The 19,239-nt window shown below is 41.9% G+C and overlaps 1 protein-coding gene across 1 annotated transcript; it reads right to left on the bottom strand.

Annotated features, from left to right (window-relative positions):
- Window positions 1-3,729: 3,729 nt before the first annotated feature.
- LOC130132323 (probable transmembrane reductase CYB561D1) lies at window positions 3,730-11,682 on the bottom strand. The gene is made up of 3 exons (XM_056301763.1): window positions 11,526-11,682; window positions 6,534-6,571; window positions 3,730-4,233 (listed from the first exon to the last, which is right to left on the bottom strand). Exons 1-3 carry the CDS (start codon window positions 11,680-11,682, stop codon window positions 3,730-3,732), a joined length of 699 nt encoding a protein of 232 aa, XP_056157738.1.
- Window positions 11,683-19,239: the final 7,557 nt, after the last annotated feature.

Raw genomic sequence — 19,239 nt, 5'->3', positions numbered from 1 at the left:
AAATACCACATAGAAAAAAAACCTTTGGGCAGCCAGCCTTCTCCTATCGAGCAGCACATATCACTATGTCCACACAACTAAGGAGCATCACATCTCTCAGCATTACATCTCTCAACTCTTTCTCCAGATCTATAAAACAGTAGTCAATGGAGAATCAAATATGCCGTCATAATCTGGAGTAGTGGTTATGTCATAAAAACGTACAAAACCACATAAGCACAGACAAGGAGCAAAACCATGTGTTTTTATAAGCCATCAACCTGCCAGGGACTGCAGAATTAGCCTGTATGGCTACATCTGGCACATTTACATGAGGGACCCAAGTGCTCACGTTAATTAATGTGCATTGTCCCTTCTTAAATAGAATTAACATAACACCAAAGGAGTAGAATTGTAATCCAAAAACTTTTTTTTTAATATTTTCACCCTTTTTCATCCATCCATTATCTGAACCGCCTATCCTGCTCTCAGGGTCGCTGGAGCCTATTCGAACAGTCACTGTGCGGCAGGCGGGGAGACACCCTGGACAGGCCGCCAGACCATCACAGGGCCACCCCCCCCCCCCCAGGGACAATTCAGTATGGCCAATTCACCTGACCTACATGTCTTTGGACTGTGGGAGGAAACCAGAGTCCCTGGAGGAAACCAACGCAGACACGGGGAGAACATGCAAACTCCACACAGAGGATGACCCGGGACGACCCACCAAGGTTGGACGACCCCGGGGCTCGAACCAAAGACCTTCTTGCTGTGAGGCGACCGTGCTAACACTGCGCCAGCGTGCCCCCCTTTTTCACCCCAATTGTATCTGCCCCCCCCCCCCTTTTCACCTCAATTATATTCGGCCAACTACCCCACTCAGCCCCTCTGCCGAGCCGGGGAGGGCTGCAGAGTACCACGTGCTTCCTCCGATACATGTAGAGTCGCCAGCCGCTTCTTTTCACCTGACAGTGAGGAGTTTCGCTGTGGGGGGGGGGCATAGCGTGTAGGAGGATCACGCTATTCCCCCCTAGGTCCCCCTCCCCCCCTAAACAGGTGCCCCGACCGACCAGAGGAGGACACATTCCCACATCCGGCTTCCCACCCGCAGACATGGCCAATTGTGTCCGACCAAGCCGGAGGTAACATGGGGATTCGACCGGTGATCCCCGTGTTGGTGGGGTTAATCCAATTGAAAACTGCTTGGCAAATTGGGTAAACATGCTTTGGGTGTATACCCATTCCGTCAAGTAAGCTAAGATTCAGATCAAACAAAGTACCAAATCCAAAACCTTTTATTTTTTCAGTACATCCAAGTCTTCACTCCAGCCTCTTGATTAGGAGCAGAATAAACAAGCCTCTTCAAACCAATAGTGCAATCACCAAATGAACACTCAGTGGGTTCACAGGGCATTGACCTGAGTAGCAAAGCTTCAGTGAAGCAAGCAGATACAATATACATTTGTAAAAGAAAGATGTGCTCTTTTTGTGTACCATATTTCCCGGACTATAAGTCGCTGTTTTTTTTACTCGTCTGGCTGGTCCTGCGACTTATATTCCAAAGCAATTTATACAATGTAATTTTGTCAGACGACTACGCCGCATTTCAACCAAGACCCCTAGATGGCACTATTTAATCTTGTTACTCAATTGAAAATACTGTACCGCCATATAAATGTGACTTATACACCGAGGTGACATATGTTTTTTTTTCCTCGCAACAACGCATTTTTTGGTGAGCGCGAGTTAACTCTGGTGCGACTTGTAGTCCAGGAAACACGGTCGTGTTATGCATGTCTTTTAATTTAATGGGAAATAATTTTCTCAGAGGAAAACCTTTCCTCCTCCACATATCTCAAACAGTACTCCAAAATAATTATGTCAAGGTCTTAAAGTTTAGGAATGGCATGATGTGTTGGTACATTATTTTTTTTAATTTATGATCTTTGTGTTGTTGGTCACATTATTTTATAAGTTGATAACTGTGAGTAACCATCTGTGGATTGATCATAATGTAGCATACACAGGGCTCAGTGTTTTCGGGTTTTTATTTTTCAAAGCCATCCACCATGCCGAATTTCGCCACAAGAGGACAGTGTTACATAACCTCACACGAACAGGAACAACTTTTGGATCCGTGAAAACATAAAATCCAGTTGAAAATCAGTTTAAACCGATCTGCTCCTTTTTAAAAATCTGGGTATTTTTCAGTGAAAATCGGTAAAAACCGAAAATGCTGAGCCTTGAGCATACATCACGCTAAAGAAAAGCTTCAAAAGAAAAGAAAAATAGGGAAACAAAACAGTTAAATGATGGGAAATGCAGGAACTCGGAGAATGTTTTTCTCAGATGTGTCTTAGCCCCAAATTCATCCCAGTAAGGTCAGTGGAACCAAGATGCTCATTGAAAACAAACTTGTTAAATTATTCTGATTACATTGTAAGAAACTGAGAATTTCTTAATCACCTGACAAGATGACCCTTTTGTTCTTGGAGAAATATTAAAATACAAGACTTTTCTGACATTGGAGAAGACTTGCAGATAACATACAGATAAGCTGACAATGTTTTCAGAGAAATAAAGAGCAAAAATCAAATGTAATTTTGTGCATAACCATAAAGGTCACCTACTAAAAAAGGAGTCGAGGTTAGTGCATGACATGATTACAATACCGGCAATAAATATTTGTACAACAGGACAAAATTTAAAAACAGATCACACTTAAGTCCATGTTAGGATAAAGATACCATCTTCGACCTTTTGTTACAAAACACCATAGGGTTCACAATCACTGCCCATTTGGCTGTGAAGGCAAAGCAAAACACAAATAGGGATAGTTTATAAAAATGAGGTAAAAGGCAGAGAGGATAATATTTCAGTGCTGATTAAACGTATTATTGATTCATAAACTTAAGATGCACAGACAGACAACACACAAAACATGTCTTAAAACAAAACACACCAAAAAAAAAAACAACTTAAAGGACTGGTACATAACCGATAGGCTCATCTTCAAACTAGCAGGTACTTCATTCCCCTCGAGAAACCAAGATTTATGCAGCCAAGTTTCTCTGAGAAAATCTCCCTCGCATTGCATTTATATTTTTGTGCAAATACGTGTCCTCAGATGCCGAGGGATGACAGACGATATGAACTTCAGTTACATTGATGTCCACTTTGTCTTAAGTGCAAGTTTGCTTTCGGTTGTTCTCAGGTAACTCCACCTCGATATGCAAGTCCTGTGTTTATGTATGCGTATACATTTTTTGTGAACTGCAGTTATAGCATTACACACAGTGAAGTTAGAATCTTTTCACACCTCTTTGAGATCAACACATGAATCTTAGAGGAGGGACAACAGGGTTGCTAAAGGGAAGCAATCAGGATTTTCATCCATCCAGCCATCCATCCATCCATCCATCTATCTATCCATCCATGAATCATCTTCAGTTGCATTTGCTACAACAACCCTATGTAGCATTGCAACTTGCATTTTCTTACACAATGTGGCCTTTTTCAATGTAGCCCACAGAAGGTAGAGGCAAGATCAGGAAGTAAGTGTAGTTTTCATGTTCACAAATTGCCCACCAATGATGTCACTAAAAGACACCTTTCTGCTCAATTTTAGAGATACACACATGACTGCTCACCACTGCTAATGGAGTGTTATATAGAGCTATAGTCTAGAACTAATGTCGAAAACATGATTGTTTCCCTTTTATGGATGTCACATCCCCCCATCAACCTCTTCTAGCGGGTGATCTTCTTGCGAGGCAGGTAGGCATTAGTGATTTGATTCATTACCACCAGGGCAGAGAAAAAGGGCAGCAGTAGGAAGGCCCACCAAACTACTCCCTTCACCGTGGCTTGGAACCAGTCAGAGAACATGGCCAACACCACTGTCACCATAGCGAGCAGGTAGGCCACCAGGCCACAGGTGGCGTGGTAGAGCTTCATCCTGGGGGGAGAGATAACCCGGAGCAGCTTGGGGAAGAGCAGGCAAACGCCGCAGGCCACTTGGAGCAAAGTTGCAGCCAGGGTGGCTACCCCCAGTAGACTGTGCCAGGTGATCAGATGAGGGTGCTCAGACACATTCTTACTGGCGACCATGAAGCTAACCCCGGTGGCAGCTGCCACAAGGACCAGGGCCTGGCAGAACCAGTGAAGGCGGACTTTGCCTTTACGAGATTTGAAGCAGAAGGTTGATCCTTCAGCGGAGAAGAGAAGGATGCCTTCTGTCATGCACAGGCAGTACTGTGGGTGGAAAACAGTAAAAAGAATTTAAAATATTAACTAGAAAACAGAGGTGTAAAAACCAGGTCCAGAAAGTAAAAGTCCAAACCATGTATTTGCTCCACTCATGCACTACACCAGCAGATTCTAGTCAACACCACCCCTCAACTAGGTAGGGAAAACTAGCTAATTAAATCAGCTGATTTAGTAACATGGTTGGAGCAAATACACGGTTTGGACATTTACTTTCTGGACCTGGTTTTTACAACTGCTAGAAAATGCACTTCCTGCAGAAAATGCGTGTGAATGCTGATAGCTGAAGGAAATTGCTGAAGCCGTGTTGAAAATTGCTGCAAAAACAGCTGAATTGTAAAAGTAAAACAAGGAAGCTGAAAGCTGAAGGAAATTGCTGAAGCAATGCTGAAAATTGCTGAAAAAAAACAAAAACAGCTGAACTGAAGAATCAAAATTTGGAAGCTGAAACTGAAATAAATGAGTATTTGCCCTGCATTTTCCTATGTGCAGTACCCTAAGGGGGATGTAGTGGCTTGGGAGTCAACTGTGGTGTGATAAATATCGGCTGGTGCCCATGCAGTCGTTATAGGCCATAGACTTCGTTCAGTCTTCCTGCGGGTACCTCTTTGGCAGCTGTATGAATTTGTTATAATAAAGGTTTATCTGCTTTAGCAAGTCCTGGTATTACCTCGTCATTTCTGCTGTTTTATTCGAGAAAAATTCTAGGCTATACTTGCATCTAACTCTAGCTCTATTACACTACTTACAATTGTATATGATCAAAGTTGGGAACATTTTGAGCACAAAATCCATTGTGCCTCTCAACAACCCCATTATGGAAACGGTTTTTATCAAATTAGGACTTGTGTCATGTAGTCAACAAAACTTATTTAATATATGATGTGTATTATGTCATTTTAATTTGACATACAAAATTTGAGAAAGGATTGCGGAGTTGCGACTCTCTTGCCCTTTTTGGTCGCTCCAAACACCGGTACACTTGACCGGAGTGGAGGCGTACGCTTTAGTACAGCACGCGTGTGACTTACTAAGGGTGTGTGCGACTTACGCATGAGTTATAAAACACACACATGCTTTATTAAAAAAAAATTTATGTAAAATTATCATTATTATTATTATTACTACTTAATTTTTGTCAGAACAGTTTATTTTTTGATTGCTGTCAGGATGTAAAGACAATTTCAACAAATATAACAAAAAATGCTTCTACAATAAATTCCCTACCCAAGCTTTAAGATTGAGGGGATGTATAAGATATTGGCAGTTAACAAGAAGGAGCTACAAATACAATTCTATTTGTATAGCCATGCTGCCAATGAACCACTAGGATGTAGGATAACTTGCTCTTCGAATTGTTTATAACTCATGCATGAAGTCATCATACATAGCCAGCAACACAAAGTATGGGCACGCAGAGGCAGGTTTGTTTCTACAGCTAGTTGATGTATTGGTGATACTGTGTAATATCGAGGCAGTCAAATTGCATTTTTATCAAGGCCTGTGCTCCTGAGAGACACTCCTTCGTGGATTTGAACTTGGTATGTAACTCAATAGCTCTCGGTCACAATCCAGCACACTGGAGGCCAGTGTAGTTTAAGTCATCATGCTAGACACTCCTCCTAGCTCCCAACTCTATCTATTATTCATAATGGAAAGAAGGGATGGTAAAAACAAAAAAGGAGTGGAGAAAAGGGTCAGATGAGGTAGGAGAGATAGAAAATATTAAGGTATGTGGAGAGTGAGGGAGAAGTGAGGCCTCCATTGCCCTCCATTGTCCCTGAGGCAGGACTATAGGCACTGCACTACTACCACATTCATCTTAGATGAAAGGCCATTTTATACAGCCCTTAAAAGTTACAAAAGTGATTAAATATTCCACACTCTTTCAAATCACAAGGGCCTAAGGACGGGATGTTGTGTTGGTGTAAAGCCCACTGAGGCAAATTTGTAATTTGTGATATTAAGCTATACAAATAAAATTGACTTGACTTGACTAGACAGCTAACAGAGTGCACATTCAGCAGTTCCCTGAAAGAGGAAGGATAACAGCTGAGGCTGAAGAGACACACTGCAGGACAGAACTTGGCTTGTCAGTCTAGCCAGCGTGAAACTGAAGAGTCTTGAACAAGACCGAAACTGGAAAAGGAAAAAGATGCATTGGCAATATAGTCTCTGTGCTGATTTGAGTGGGAATCAGTAAAATGGATATAAAGGGTAGCTTTTCATGTGTGTGTGTGTGTGTGTGTGTGTGTGTGTGAGTGAAAGGATCCTAACTGATAACTTACTGCAAAAGACATGCACACCGGATGCCAGGAAAACAGACCTACAACCAAGGAAAAGACAATTATGTTAGTGTGCAAAGAAATGACGGTGTACCAAAGCATTGTCAGTAACTAACGCTAGTTAAGAACATCAAAATTTCACACCATGGATTACAAACCCTAGTGCTTCACCTGGTTATCATTTTACTGATGACATGTGTAATAACACAAAGGATATGTGTGACTGAAGGGTCTCAAACTATGGATGAACAGAGGTGAAAGTGTATTTGTTAGTGTGTGTGTGTGTGTGTGTGCGTGCGCTATAGCCTACGGCAAGCCATTTAACTTTTTATTTGGAAAATCAAAAATTCAATTTTCATCAGCTAAAATATCGATTTTAGATATCAAATCGACACACAAAAAAAGCTCTGCCCACTATTGATCACTTCAACAAGACATCAAAATTTGGTTTCATAAATATCAGATCATTTCTACCAAAGCCTTGCAAATAAATGATCTGATTCTTGAACATAGTTTCAATATGATTGGGTTATGGGAAACATGACTGAAACCAGATGTTTCCCTTTCCTTAAATGAAGCTTCCCCACCCGACTATACTTATACCCATGTAGCTCGGGCAAATAAACAAGGTGGGGGTGTCACCTTAATATATAAATCTATTTTCAATTTAACTTCAAGACTTGAATCCAAATTCCAGTCTTTTGAGGCTTTTGTTCTTGGTCCATCTCCCTCAACCATCAATAGACTCTGTCGACCTCCTGGCTGTTAGTATTTCTTGAAGAATTTGGAGAATTTATCTCAGGCCTTGTTACTCATTCTGATGAGATCCTAATTCTTGGTGATTTCACTATTCATCTGAATAAGGCTGCTGATCCCCCAAGTAAAGCCTTTCTGGTGCTTGTTGATACTTTTGGGTTTGCTCATGTTGTTCAAGAGTCGACTCATTGCAGTAGTAACACCCTTGATTTGGTTTTATCTAAAGGGATAGCTGTTTCTGATCTCACTGTCTTGCCAACTACATCAGATTATTTTATCATCAAATTTGAAGCATTATTGACCTGTCCTGTTAATGTCGGCACAGATGTAATTGCCACTCACCACATTGGTCCCTCCACTGTAGCTGCATTTGGCCAGCAGCTGCCTGAAGTCTTAGCTCCTTTCTCTGTAGTGACTGAGTCTTGAAAATTTCACAGTGACTTAAATGTGGCCCTCTCTAGTCTCCTCAATTCAGTTGCACCTCTCACTACCAGAGTTCGGCGACTAAAGAGACTTACACCCTGGTTTAATGATGAGACACGTGCTCTTAAGAGGACCTGCAGGAGACTGGAACTTACATGGCGATAAATCAAAATTGGAAGTTTTATAACCTATTGTGGCATGAGCGTTTATTGAAATACAAGCGTGCTTTAGCTGCTGGGAAACCAGCATATCTCTCTCACTTAATCAATAACCCCAGATTTCTCTTTGACATTGCATCTAAATTTACTAAAAAGCAGCTATCTATTAGCTGCTCACCAATCACGGGCCATGAGTTTCTAGACTTTTTACACAATAAGGTTGATGAGGTCATAAACAAAATTAGTTTTTCAACTTCATCTACTCCTGCAGATCCTGTCTTACCACATTCATATCTATACAATGAGTCACTGACAGTTCCAGTTATTACAGCTTTTGAGACTATCTCACTTGATACTTTGACTAAGTTCGTGTCAGTTTCTAAACCAACTGCTTGCCTACTTGATCCCTTACCAGCACAACTTTTTAAAGACCTCTGGCCTTTTCTTGGACCTACAATGCTCGACATCGTAAATTTATCACTTACTACTGGCATTGTTCCCAGCAGTTTTAAGACAGCTGTGGTTAAACCTCTACTTAAAAAACCACACCTTGATCCAGGGTCTCTTAATAACTATTGACCAGTCTCTAATCTTCCATTCTTCTCTAAAGTATTAGAGAGAGTTGTGTATCAACAACTTTCGAACCATATTGAAGAAAACCATCTATATGAACCTTTTCAATTAGCTTTCAGGGCCTGTCACTCCACTGAAACTGCTCTGACCAGAGTGGTGAACAATCTTCTACTAGCTATGGACTCTGATTCCACCTCTGTGCTTCTACTACTGGACCTCAGTGCAGCCTTTGATACCATTGATCACTGTATACTGTTAGACAGAATAAATTGTAATTTTGGTGTCTCTGGCTTAGCTCTCTCTTGGCAGAAGTCCTACTTATCTGGAAGAACACATTGTGTCAGTTATAAAAATATTACATCGAAATTCTCTGATATTAAATATGGCGTACCTCGGGGCTTGGTTCTTGGCCCTTGACTTTTCTCTCTTTATATTTCAGCTCTTGGCCAAATTATAAATACTCGTGGAATAGATTGCCATTGCTATGCAGATGATACTCAGCTGTATGTGCCTATAATGGCTGCTGATCATAGTCAAATGACTAATTTAGAAGCCTGATTTGTTGCTGTGAAAAAATTGGATGTCACTAAATTTCCTGCTTTTAAATTCAGATAAAACTGAGATGCTGGTTGTTGGCCCTGTTAGACACAGACACCAATTTGATCAAGTAACTATAACAATAACAGCTGACAACTTTGTGATTTCACAAAGTGTGGCAGCCAAAAATCTTGGTGTTATGTTTGATCCCAGCCTTTCCTTTGAAAAGCATATTAGAGAAATCACCAAGACTGCCTTTTTTCACTTACGTAACATAGCTAAAATTTGGTCTTTCCTGTCCATGGCTGATGCAGAGACTCTAATACATGCATTTGTTTCATCCAGACTTGATTACTGTATTGTTCTGTTTTCAGGTCTGCCACATGCTAGTACTAAAAGTCTTCAGATGGTTCAGAATGCTGCAGCTAGAGTCCTAACTAAAACTAGAAAATCTGAAATACAGGGCTCCTGTGTGTACCCAAAGTTTAAAAGAAGTCAGCTGGTGGCAGGGCCTTTTCCTATCGGGCCCCGTTCTTGTGGAATAACCTGCCTGCTGCCATCAGACAACCAGAGTCTGTTGAGTCCTTTAAATCTAAACTTAAAAGTCATCTTTTTGCCTTAGCCTACAATTAGTTGCCTTTAAATTGAGTACTTCACAACCTGTACTGCATGGCAGTTGTTTCTGTCTCAATGAATTTACCAAGCACTCTTTTGTTGATGAGATTATATAGATTATTGTGAACTGTTCTCTTCTCTCGTCTTTTCTAATTTATCTGTCTAAATGATGTCTTCTCCTTTCTCTTCTCCTGTGAATGTGAATGGTGTGATGCGAGTCTTCCCTGTGCGCACGTGCAGTCTGTCCTCCTCCCAGGTCTCCGTGGTGATGATGGTCGCCACCTGGACACTGCTTGGCAACCTCCTCATCACATTTTTATATCGCTTATAAATCCACATAATTTTGTTATCCTGTTTCAATATTATATCCTTCTCCCACTCCCATGTGTGACTAATGTTTTTTTCTTGTCTCTTCTCCTGTGTATGTTCATAGTGTGATGTGCGTCTCCCCTGTGTGAATGTATAGCCTGTCCTTCTGTCAGGTCTACATAGTGATGGTGGTCACATGGCTTAGGTTATGTTGTTCTGGTGGCATCTGGATACTGCTTGGCATCCTCCTCATATTCTTCATATATAATTCCAATATAATTCTGTCATCCTCTTTCAATGTTGTATTCTGTAAATTGTATTTTATTCTGAACACACAACATCAATTGCACGTCTGTCTGTCTTGAGAGGGAGATCCCTCATCTGTTGGTCGGCCTAAGGTTTCTTCCTATTTTTCTCCCTGTTCAAGGTTTTTTTTTTTAGGGAGTTGTTCCTTATCCGATGCGAGGGTCTAAGGACACAGTGTTGTATTGCTGTAAAGCCTCCTGAGGCAAATTTGCAATTTTTGATAATGGGCTCTACAAATAAAATTGACTTGAGTTACAACTAGTTCAAGTTCAATATTAACTATGTAAAATACCAACTTTTGACATCCACACTTACATTTTAACTAGTTCAAAAGCCAGTTGTAGGTATCAGAAATTCAATTTTAACCTGTCAAATCCTGATATCAAAAATTTTATTCCAACTCGTGAGATGCCAGTTGTGGATATCGGGAATTAAGTTGTTCAAGTCTAAAGTTGACTTGCTAATATCAAAAGTTTTGTTTTAATAAAGTTAAAATGCCATTTGTTGATATTGGAGATTGAACTGCTGATGCCTGTCTTGATGCATGCTCAATAATCCAGGTAAGGAAAAATAGTTGAATCAGTTCATCTTATTGGGAGAAACGTTTCATCACTCACCCAAATGACTTGGTCATTCTCAACTGTTGATATCATTACTTCAGTTTTTGATATCAGCAATTAAACGTTGACTCGTTAAAATGCCAACTGCGGATATCATAGTCTATTTTTGATATTTTTTTAAACAATTCCTGAAATTAAAAAAAATTGAGTCTCTAATAACTTACATTTTAAGTCATTGGAACTGACTGTGATTTAAATTTCTCTAGTAAAAAAAAAAAAAATATATATATATATATATATATATATATATATATATTTCTACAAGAGAAATTTGAATGAATACAGCTGGAAAGACTAGAAGACGGCTGCCATACACAGATATACAACTTAACTAGTTAACAGCCCTCTTTCACTACCTTACTAGTATAGTGACATGTCAGTACTAGGGGTATACTTCACTAGTTAACTATAGTGCTGCTCTAATGACATCATGGCGGCTTATAAAAGTTGACTAGTCCTGACTGGTGCCGCGAGTACTCGTGAACATGGTCAAGTTTCAGGTGCAACAAGTTCAATAAAAGTTGTTGCTCTTGGCTCAAAATGATTACTGGGCAAGGTGTAAATCTTTAAGATCAGAAAGATTCCTAAGACAAAACGAAAAAAATTTGGCAACTAGCGGGAAACCGCAAACTGGATATCAAGGACATGGATTAAATCCCCATGTGGACCGCTGCAGGCACAGCCCAAGTAAGACTCACTTGTTCCCGGCCGGGACAACAGAGAAATCAGCAGCGTGAGTCCCACTGCGATGACATGCGCGGCGATGACGGAGATCCTCCTCATCCACACGTAGAGCCAGAAGTCCCTCATCCCCAGTCCCTCGCCCACCGGACTGTACTCCACATCCGCCGGCATCACCTCCTCTCCCCACCCGCTATCTCCACTGGATGCTGCTGCTGCTGCTGCTGCTGTTGACACCACGGTGCATTACGGTCAACGGAACGGAAAAGTCCGTCGTGCCCGACGGCACGACACTTCCCATTATTCAACAGAGACCCCAACAGAGACAATAAACGCGGCGGTGCATTCAAATCAACCAGGTCGCGCAATCCATTTAGAGCCAAGCGGAGCCAGACCAGGCTAGAAATGTGAAGTTAACCAACAACGTGCGAGAGAGGGATACCGTCTCTCGACCGATTACGTCGCTGTCTCACAAATTCTCCTTTGCTACTTCGAACATTAAGTCGAACAGGCTTCTCCTCCCAGGAGGCAATAAAATGTCCACAGACACGCTGACGCAGGTGTGCGATACCCCCCGACTTCATGTGCAGCAGGTAGTAGCGCCGGACCCCTCTCGGCACTTCCTGTCTTTAGCGGTGTGTTGCGTCAAATTGTGTACCGCTGAAAGAATACGTTTCCCATATTTCCGCGGCGCCGCAGGAGCGTACATAGAGGGGAACGTGATAAAGTCGCCCTCTAGCGGGACTACACAAGTAGTGTCCCGACCTCCGCGGGAAACGGCTTGAGTTTTCCATCGGGGAATTTATATTTCATTGTTTTACAATTTGTGTTGTCCTGTCACTCATGAGTACCAAGGGCTGAAGGAAGAGCTGGTACGGATGTGGAAGGCGAAGTCCAAAGTGGTCCCTGTGGTAATAGGAGCACTATGGGGTGTGTGTATGTGTGTGTGTGTATGTGTGTGTGTGTGTGGGGGGGGTATGACTATAAAAAAGCCATAGATATTAGGCTACACCGCAATATCAAGGCAGCGATGCCACTTTGATATGACATGAATTAACCTTTACTGATTAGCCTATTTTGAGCAGTTAAGACCAAATGAAATTATTGCAACGATTTGATGTTTGTGTTTTGTATTAATTTCGTTGTAGTACATACCCCGAGAAGGCCGGTGCCAACCTGCGCTGCTGTGGAGTCGCAATCATGTTTGTGACCAGTAGTGGGCGTAGGTTTTCACAGTTCCCTCCTTATTCTTTCCGTCACTACTTCCCAGATTTTTTCCCCACTAATTTGAGATCGCCAACACGGTTTTCCCCATCAATGCGGCATGCCGGAAGCAAGCAAACTATAACCGCAAAAATGCTTCTTTTCGGTTAAAGTCATTTTAAACAATCTACGTTTGCTACTTTTCCATGTCGTCTGGCTACGTTAGTTCAGTGGTTCTCAACCTTTTTGGGGTCCTGGACCCCCTGCGTATTGTTGATCTACCCTGAGGACCCCTCCACCTGATCTTGGGGGAGGGGGGTTGCAATTTGATAGAAACAGTAGAAACTGCATTTTAAATTGCATTATAGCATTTATTCACTCTTTGGGGCAAAAATAAGAGCTTTCAGTTGTAACTTAGATATAGTTAACAAAACAGAATTCTTATGCAGTAACTTTCAGATATAGTAACAAAACAGAATATGTATTCAGTAACTTTCAGATATATGTAACAACAGAATTTTTATGCAGTAACTTTTAACAATGCAAACGGGAGCGAGATCTCTTATTAAAATACAATAAATTACACTTGTGAAACAGATGTAATTAGAGAAAAAAGTCCTGTTACCCTTTATAGTTTAGGTAGATAAAGGTCTCAGTCACATTTGAGTAAAATAATCCTATTTCTATAAATGTCATAGGATCTTTTTTTTAAAGATATTTTATTTTCACGGACCCCTTGCAATTACACCACGGACCACTAGGGGTCCGCGGACCCCCGGTTGAGAAACACTGCGTTAGGTGGATCCGTAAATCGAGGCCACTTTGATGCATGCGGGTTCCCGCGACGCACCGGGTGCGGGATATCCATTACTATTCTGATATTATGATTGTAGCTGTTCCATTACTAATTTCTTTTATTTTAGATGATCAATACGGTTTTTTAAACAAAATAGCGTGTCAGCATGTAATAGCATTACGACATGTGAGGACTTACACTTTCGGTATGCGGCCATGTTTGTAAAACCGTATTGATAATCTAATGTCAGTAAAAAAAACTATCAAGTCAAACAATCCTCACGATGATATTTTCATTTCTTGGCGTGACATGGAAGCGGTAATAAATGTCCGCCTTACTGAGGGCATACATGCGCGTTCATGTGACGCCGCGGATATATAGGATACACATTCTTTTGGGGATACAAGTTTTGCGGTTACCGGCAGCGTACGTCTCATAAGCTTGCCTATTTGCGAGTGTTAGAGTGACATCTAATGGTGCAATCTGCGATTCTTGGGACGTAGAAACCCCCGTTTGCCATTTTTTCATACTCAGTACTCAAAGCAGCCGTTTTCAAGATAAAACTGTTTTCATTCATGGAGGTTTCATAGTTTAGCTCCTCTCTGACGTGGCACGGGTGATGACGGCCTGGCCTACCTGTACTGCCTGCAGGTATACACTCACTGAGCACTTTATTAGGGACACCTGCACACTTACTTATTCATGCAATTGTCTCATCAGCCAATCGTGTGGCAGCAGTACAATGCATTCTGTCAGCGTTCACATCAACCATCGGAATGGGGGAAAATGTGATCTCGGTGATTTCAACCGTGCCATGGTTGTTGGTGCCAGACGGGCGGGTTTAAGCATTTCTGTAACTGCTGATCTCCTGGGATTTTCACACACAAAGGTCTCTAGACGTTTACTTAGAATTGTTTGAAAGACTATATAATAATAATAAATCAAACTTGTATAGTGCTTTTCTAACACTCAAAGTCATATATGTGTGTGTGTGTGTGTGTGTGTGTGTGTGTGTGTGCGCACATATATATGTGTGTGTGTGTGTGTGTGTGTAACCTTGTTTAAAGAAACACCTAATGTTAGGGAAAGTGCTCAACAAATAAGGAGCAAAATAATGCAGTGAGTCAAGTAAATTTTTTATGAGACAGTACAAGCCTGTTTCATGCCATAAGCAATCATCAGCTCTACGAAATAAATATATAAATAAATAAATAAATAAATAAATATACACACACACACACACACACACACACACACACACACACACACACACACACACACACATCCCAAAGCATACATCATATATAGATGTATGCTTTGGGTCATTTTTTTGCTGGAAGACCCAGCAGTGACCTAAAGCTAGACTGGCAGCAGATTTCTTTACGTTATCCTTCAAAATGTCAACATAATCTTCTTTCTTCATGGTCCCATGCACCCAAACAAGGTTCCCTGTGCCTGAAGCAGCAAAACAGTCCCACAGCATTATGCTCCCACCACCATGTTTAACTGTGGCAACTGTGTTTTTAGGGCTGAAGGCCTCTCCCTTCCTTCGCCAAACAAAAGCAACATCCATGTGCCCAAACGGCTCAAGTTTAGTCTCATCAGACCACAGGACAGACCTCCAAAACTCATGCCCATGTTTCAAATGTTCACGGGCAAACTTCAGTCTGGCTCTGATGTGCCGCTGTGTGAGCAGTGGAGTTTTTCTTGGACGATGACCTCAAAGCCCACCATGATGAAGAGCCCTCACAACAGTCTTCCTTGAAACATCAAGTCCAGAAGAGACCAGTTCAGCAACAGTCATCTTGGCAGAGATCCAGGGATTGTTGTTGACGTCTCTGACTATTTTCCTCTCCAAAGTTTTTGAAATCTTGCACTTTCGACCAGGCCCCGGTTTGTTTCTAACAGAATTTGTCTCCTTGTGCTTTGCAATGGTGCAACGTACAGCTGTTCTAGACACTGTGAAACGCTTGGAAATGGCAGTATAGCCTTCCTCCGTGAGCATCCACTATCTTCTTTCTGAGTTCCAGACTGATTTCTTTACTTCTTACCAAGAATTTAAGAGTAGTCCCTCTCAATCAAGTGTTCAAGTGCCACTAGCCCTGTTCATTGGAGTCCCTTAAGTAAAGTTCAATGCTGATTGATTGCTCAGGTGTGGTTTCAAAGCAAAACAAATCACATGGGGGCTGATAATTTTGACCACCTCAATTTTCACTACATTTGGTATAAAGCAAACCTGAAGATTTATTTTACATTCCAAAATGTACCCAATACTTTACTATGTAAAGTTTTATGAATGATGCCAACATTGGGCAGAATTTTAGGGAAATGTTCCATAGTTCCTTGGGGGCTAATAATTTTGACTTTAACTGTGTGTGTATATATATATATATATATACCATTGAGTGTTTCTTTTAACAAAGTTTTATATAACAGCTGATGAGTGCACGACGCACAAAACAAGCTTGTACTGCAATGTTTTTCCCCCTACATCTATATTGATAGTCCGCTCCTCATTAGTTGAGCACTTCTATCAACACCATTGACGGTTTCCAGAAAAAAAAACAACCCACACACACACATATATATATATATGTGTGTGTGTGCGTTATATATGTTGAGATATTATCTATATATATATATATATATGTGTGTGTGTGTGTGTTATATGTTGAGATATTATCTATATATATCTATCTATCTATCTATCTATCTATCTATCTATCTATCTATATATATATATATATATATATATATATATATATATATATACACACAGTTCTGTGGACAGAAATGCCTTGTTGATGAGAGGTCAGCATAAAATGGCCAGACTGGTTTGAGCTGAGAGAAAGGCTACAGTAACCACTCTGTACATTTGCGGTGAGCAGAAAATCAAAGAAGTTTGAATCAGTTCATCTGGATACAACACTTTTTATTGGCAGATATTGCTTCATCACTCATCTAAGTGACCTCTTCAGTCTGAATTGACTGCAGGTATCCCCACCCTTATAAATATTACTACGCGAAGTTTGGACACAAGGCCAAGCAGTGCAAATCTCCATGCAGTTTTCAGTGTGACGGGGAAACTGTGAGTGCCAGCGCTCTGAGGTGCACCACCACACCAAAGCCCCTCTGGGGCAGTTCCTGGTGCCCGACAGGAGGTTTGACCACTTACACGTGGACTTGGTGGGCCCTCTGCCCCCCTCCTACAGTTTTACTTACCTCCTCACAACGGTGGACAGGACCACTCAATGGCCAGAAGCCATCCCACTGTCGTCGACGATGTCCACCGAGGTAGCCCAGGCATTCATCAGGACCTGGGTTGCCTGGTTCAGCACCCCATCTGACCTCTCCTCTGACCAGGGCTCACAGTTTACGTCTGAGCTCTGGAATGCAGTCACAGAGAGCCTAGGGGTGAAGCTCCACCGCACCCCGCGTACAACCTGCAGGCCAACGGGTTGTGCGAGCAGTTTCATCACTCTATGAAGGATGCTCTTTGGGCCAGCCTCAAGGACAGCAGCTGGGTCGACAGGTTCCCGTGGGTCATGCTGGGCCTCAGGACCATCCCTAAGGAGGACCTCCAGTCCTCATTTGCTGAATTAGTTTACAGCCAGCCACTGCGGGTCTAAGGGGATTTCGTCCCAAACACCACTGCCCCATGGTCTGCAGCCCACCAACAAAAAACGCTTCTGGATAACGTCAGAGTTTTTGCACCGGTTCCCAGTTTGCAACATGGCCACCCACAGTCCCTGCAAGTCTGTAGTCGGCAGAATAGGTTTACATCCACCACGATGCCCACCGTGGTCCCCTGCAGCCTCCCTACGATGGTCGTTCTGCATCCTTAAGACTGGGAACAAGCACTTTGTCGTGGACATTGGTGGCAAGCCGGAGCACATTTCTGTGGATCGCCTCAAACTGGCTCACCTGGACTTGGACTGACCTGTTGGACTGGCGCCCTCCTACCCGGCCCCCACCCTGCAACAATGCCCCCAAGGCTTCTCCATCCCCCACCCTACCCCCACACTGCCGTAGGGTCCCCTAGGGCCCCTCCGGCAGGAGACCCAGCCCCCGCTCCTGTTCAGCAGAGCCGTTCCGGCTGGACCGTCCAGCCCCTGCCACGTTAACTCGTCCTGTCATGGTGAATTCTGGGGGGACATGTGTAGTGGACTTTATGGACATAATTCACCATAGCTTGTTTGTATGAAGTTGACGTGCTCACTTTAAGGGCTCAGGGTGTGGCCATGGTGACGCAGTGCCATGTGGTTGGCTATATAAGGAAATAAACGACACATGTGAGGTGGTGGTCAGAGAGGTGTCCGTCTGTTTTCTCCCAACTTCTACAATATATATATATATATATATATATATACACTACCGTTCAAAAGTTTGGGATCACCCAAACAATTTTGTGTTTTCCATGAAAAGTCACACTTATTCACCACCATATGTTGTGAAATGAATAGAAAATAGAGTCAAGACATTGACAAGGTTAGAAATAATGATTTGTATTTGAAATAAGATTTTTTTTACATCAAACTTTGCTTTCGTCAAAGAATCCTCCATTTGCAGCAATTACAGCATTGCAGACCTTTGGCATTCTAGCTGTTAATTTGTTGAGGTAATCTGGAGAAATTGCACCCCACGCTTCCAGAAGCAGCTCCCACAAGTTGGATTGGTTGGATGGGCACTTCTTTGAGCAGATTGAGTTTCTGGAGCATCACATTTGTGGGGTCAATTAAACGCTCAAAATGGCCAGAAAAAGAGAACTTTCATCTGAAACTCGACAGTCTATTCTTGTTCTTAGAAATGAAGGCTATTCCATGCGAGAAATTGCTAAGAAATTGAAGATTTCCTACACCGGTGTGTACTACTCCCTTCAGAGGACAGCACAAACAGGCTCTAACAGGTACTATTTAATGAAGATGCCAGTTGGGGACCTGTGAGGCGTCTGTTTCTCAAACTAGAGACTCTAATGTACTTATCTTCTTGCTCAGTTGTGCAACGCGGCCTCCCACTTCTTTTTCTACTCTGGTTAGAGCCTGTTTGTGCTGTCCTCTGAAGGGAGTAGTACACACCGGTGTAGGAAATCTTCAATTTCTTAGCAATTTCTCGCATGGAATAGCCTTCATTTCTAAGAACAAGAATAGACTGTCGAGTTTCAGATGAAAGTTCTCTTTTTCTGGCCATTTTGAGCGTTTAATTGACCCCACAAATGTGATGCTCCAGAAACTCAATCTGCTCAAAGAAGTGCCCATCCAACCAATCCAACTTGTGGGAGCTGCTTCTGGAAGCGTGGGGTGCAATTTCTCCAGATTACCTCAACAAATTAACAGCTAGAATGCCAAAGGTCTGCAATGCTGTAATTGCTGCAAATGGAGGATTCTTTGACGAAAGCAAAGTTTGATGTAAAAAAAATCTTATTTCAAATACAAATCATTATTTCTAACCTTGTCAATGTCTTGACTCTATTTTCTATTCATTTCACAACATATGGTGGTGAATAAGTGTGACTTTTCATGGAAAACACAAAATTGTTTGGGTGATCCCAAACTTTTGAACGGTAGTGTATAAAATCCAGTGAGTCAAGTATATTCTTTATGAGACAGTAAAAGACTGTTTCATGCCATAAGCAATCTCTGTCAATTGTTTCATGGCATGAAACAGGCTTGCACTGTCTCAAAGAATTTACTTGACTCACTGGTTTACTTTGCTCCTTATTTGTTGAGCACTTT

The sequence above is a fragment of the Lampris incognitus genome, chromosome 2 (assembly GCF_029633865.1).
Source record: "Lampris incognitus isolate fLamInc1 chromosome 2, fLamInc1.hap2, whole genome shotgun sequence".
Lineage (NCBI taxonomy): Eukaryota > Metazoa > Chordata > Actinopteri > Lampriformes > Lampridae > Lampris > Lampris incognitus.
Note: the sequence above shows the minus strand (reverse complement) of the source record. Positions and strands in the feature narration are given on the sequence as shown.

What these genes read in the sequence shown, in the direction of transcription:
- LOC130132323 (XM_056301763.1), bottom strand. Translation starts at nt 11,682, where the DNA reads ATGCCGGCGGATGTGGAGTACAGTCCGGTGGGCGAGGGACTGGGGATG. An exon ending in GTTGTCCCGGCCGGGAACAA is followed by an intron (nt 6,572 to 11,525) that starts GTGAGTCTTACT and finishes CCTTGGTTGTAG; the next exon opens with GTCTGTTTTCCTGGCATCCG. An exon ending in CGGTGTGCATGTCTTTTGCA is followed by an intron (nt 4,234 to 6,533) that starts GTAAGTTATCAG and finishes TTCCACCCACAG; the next exon opens with TACTGCCTGTGCATGACAGA.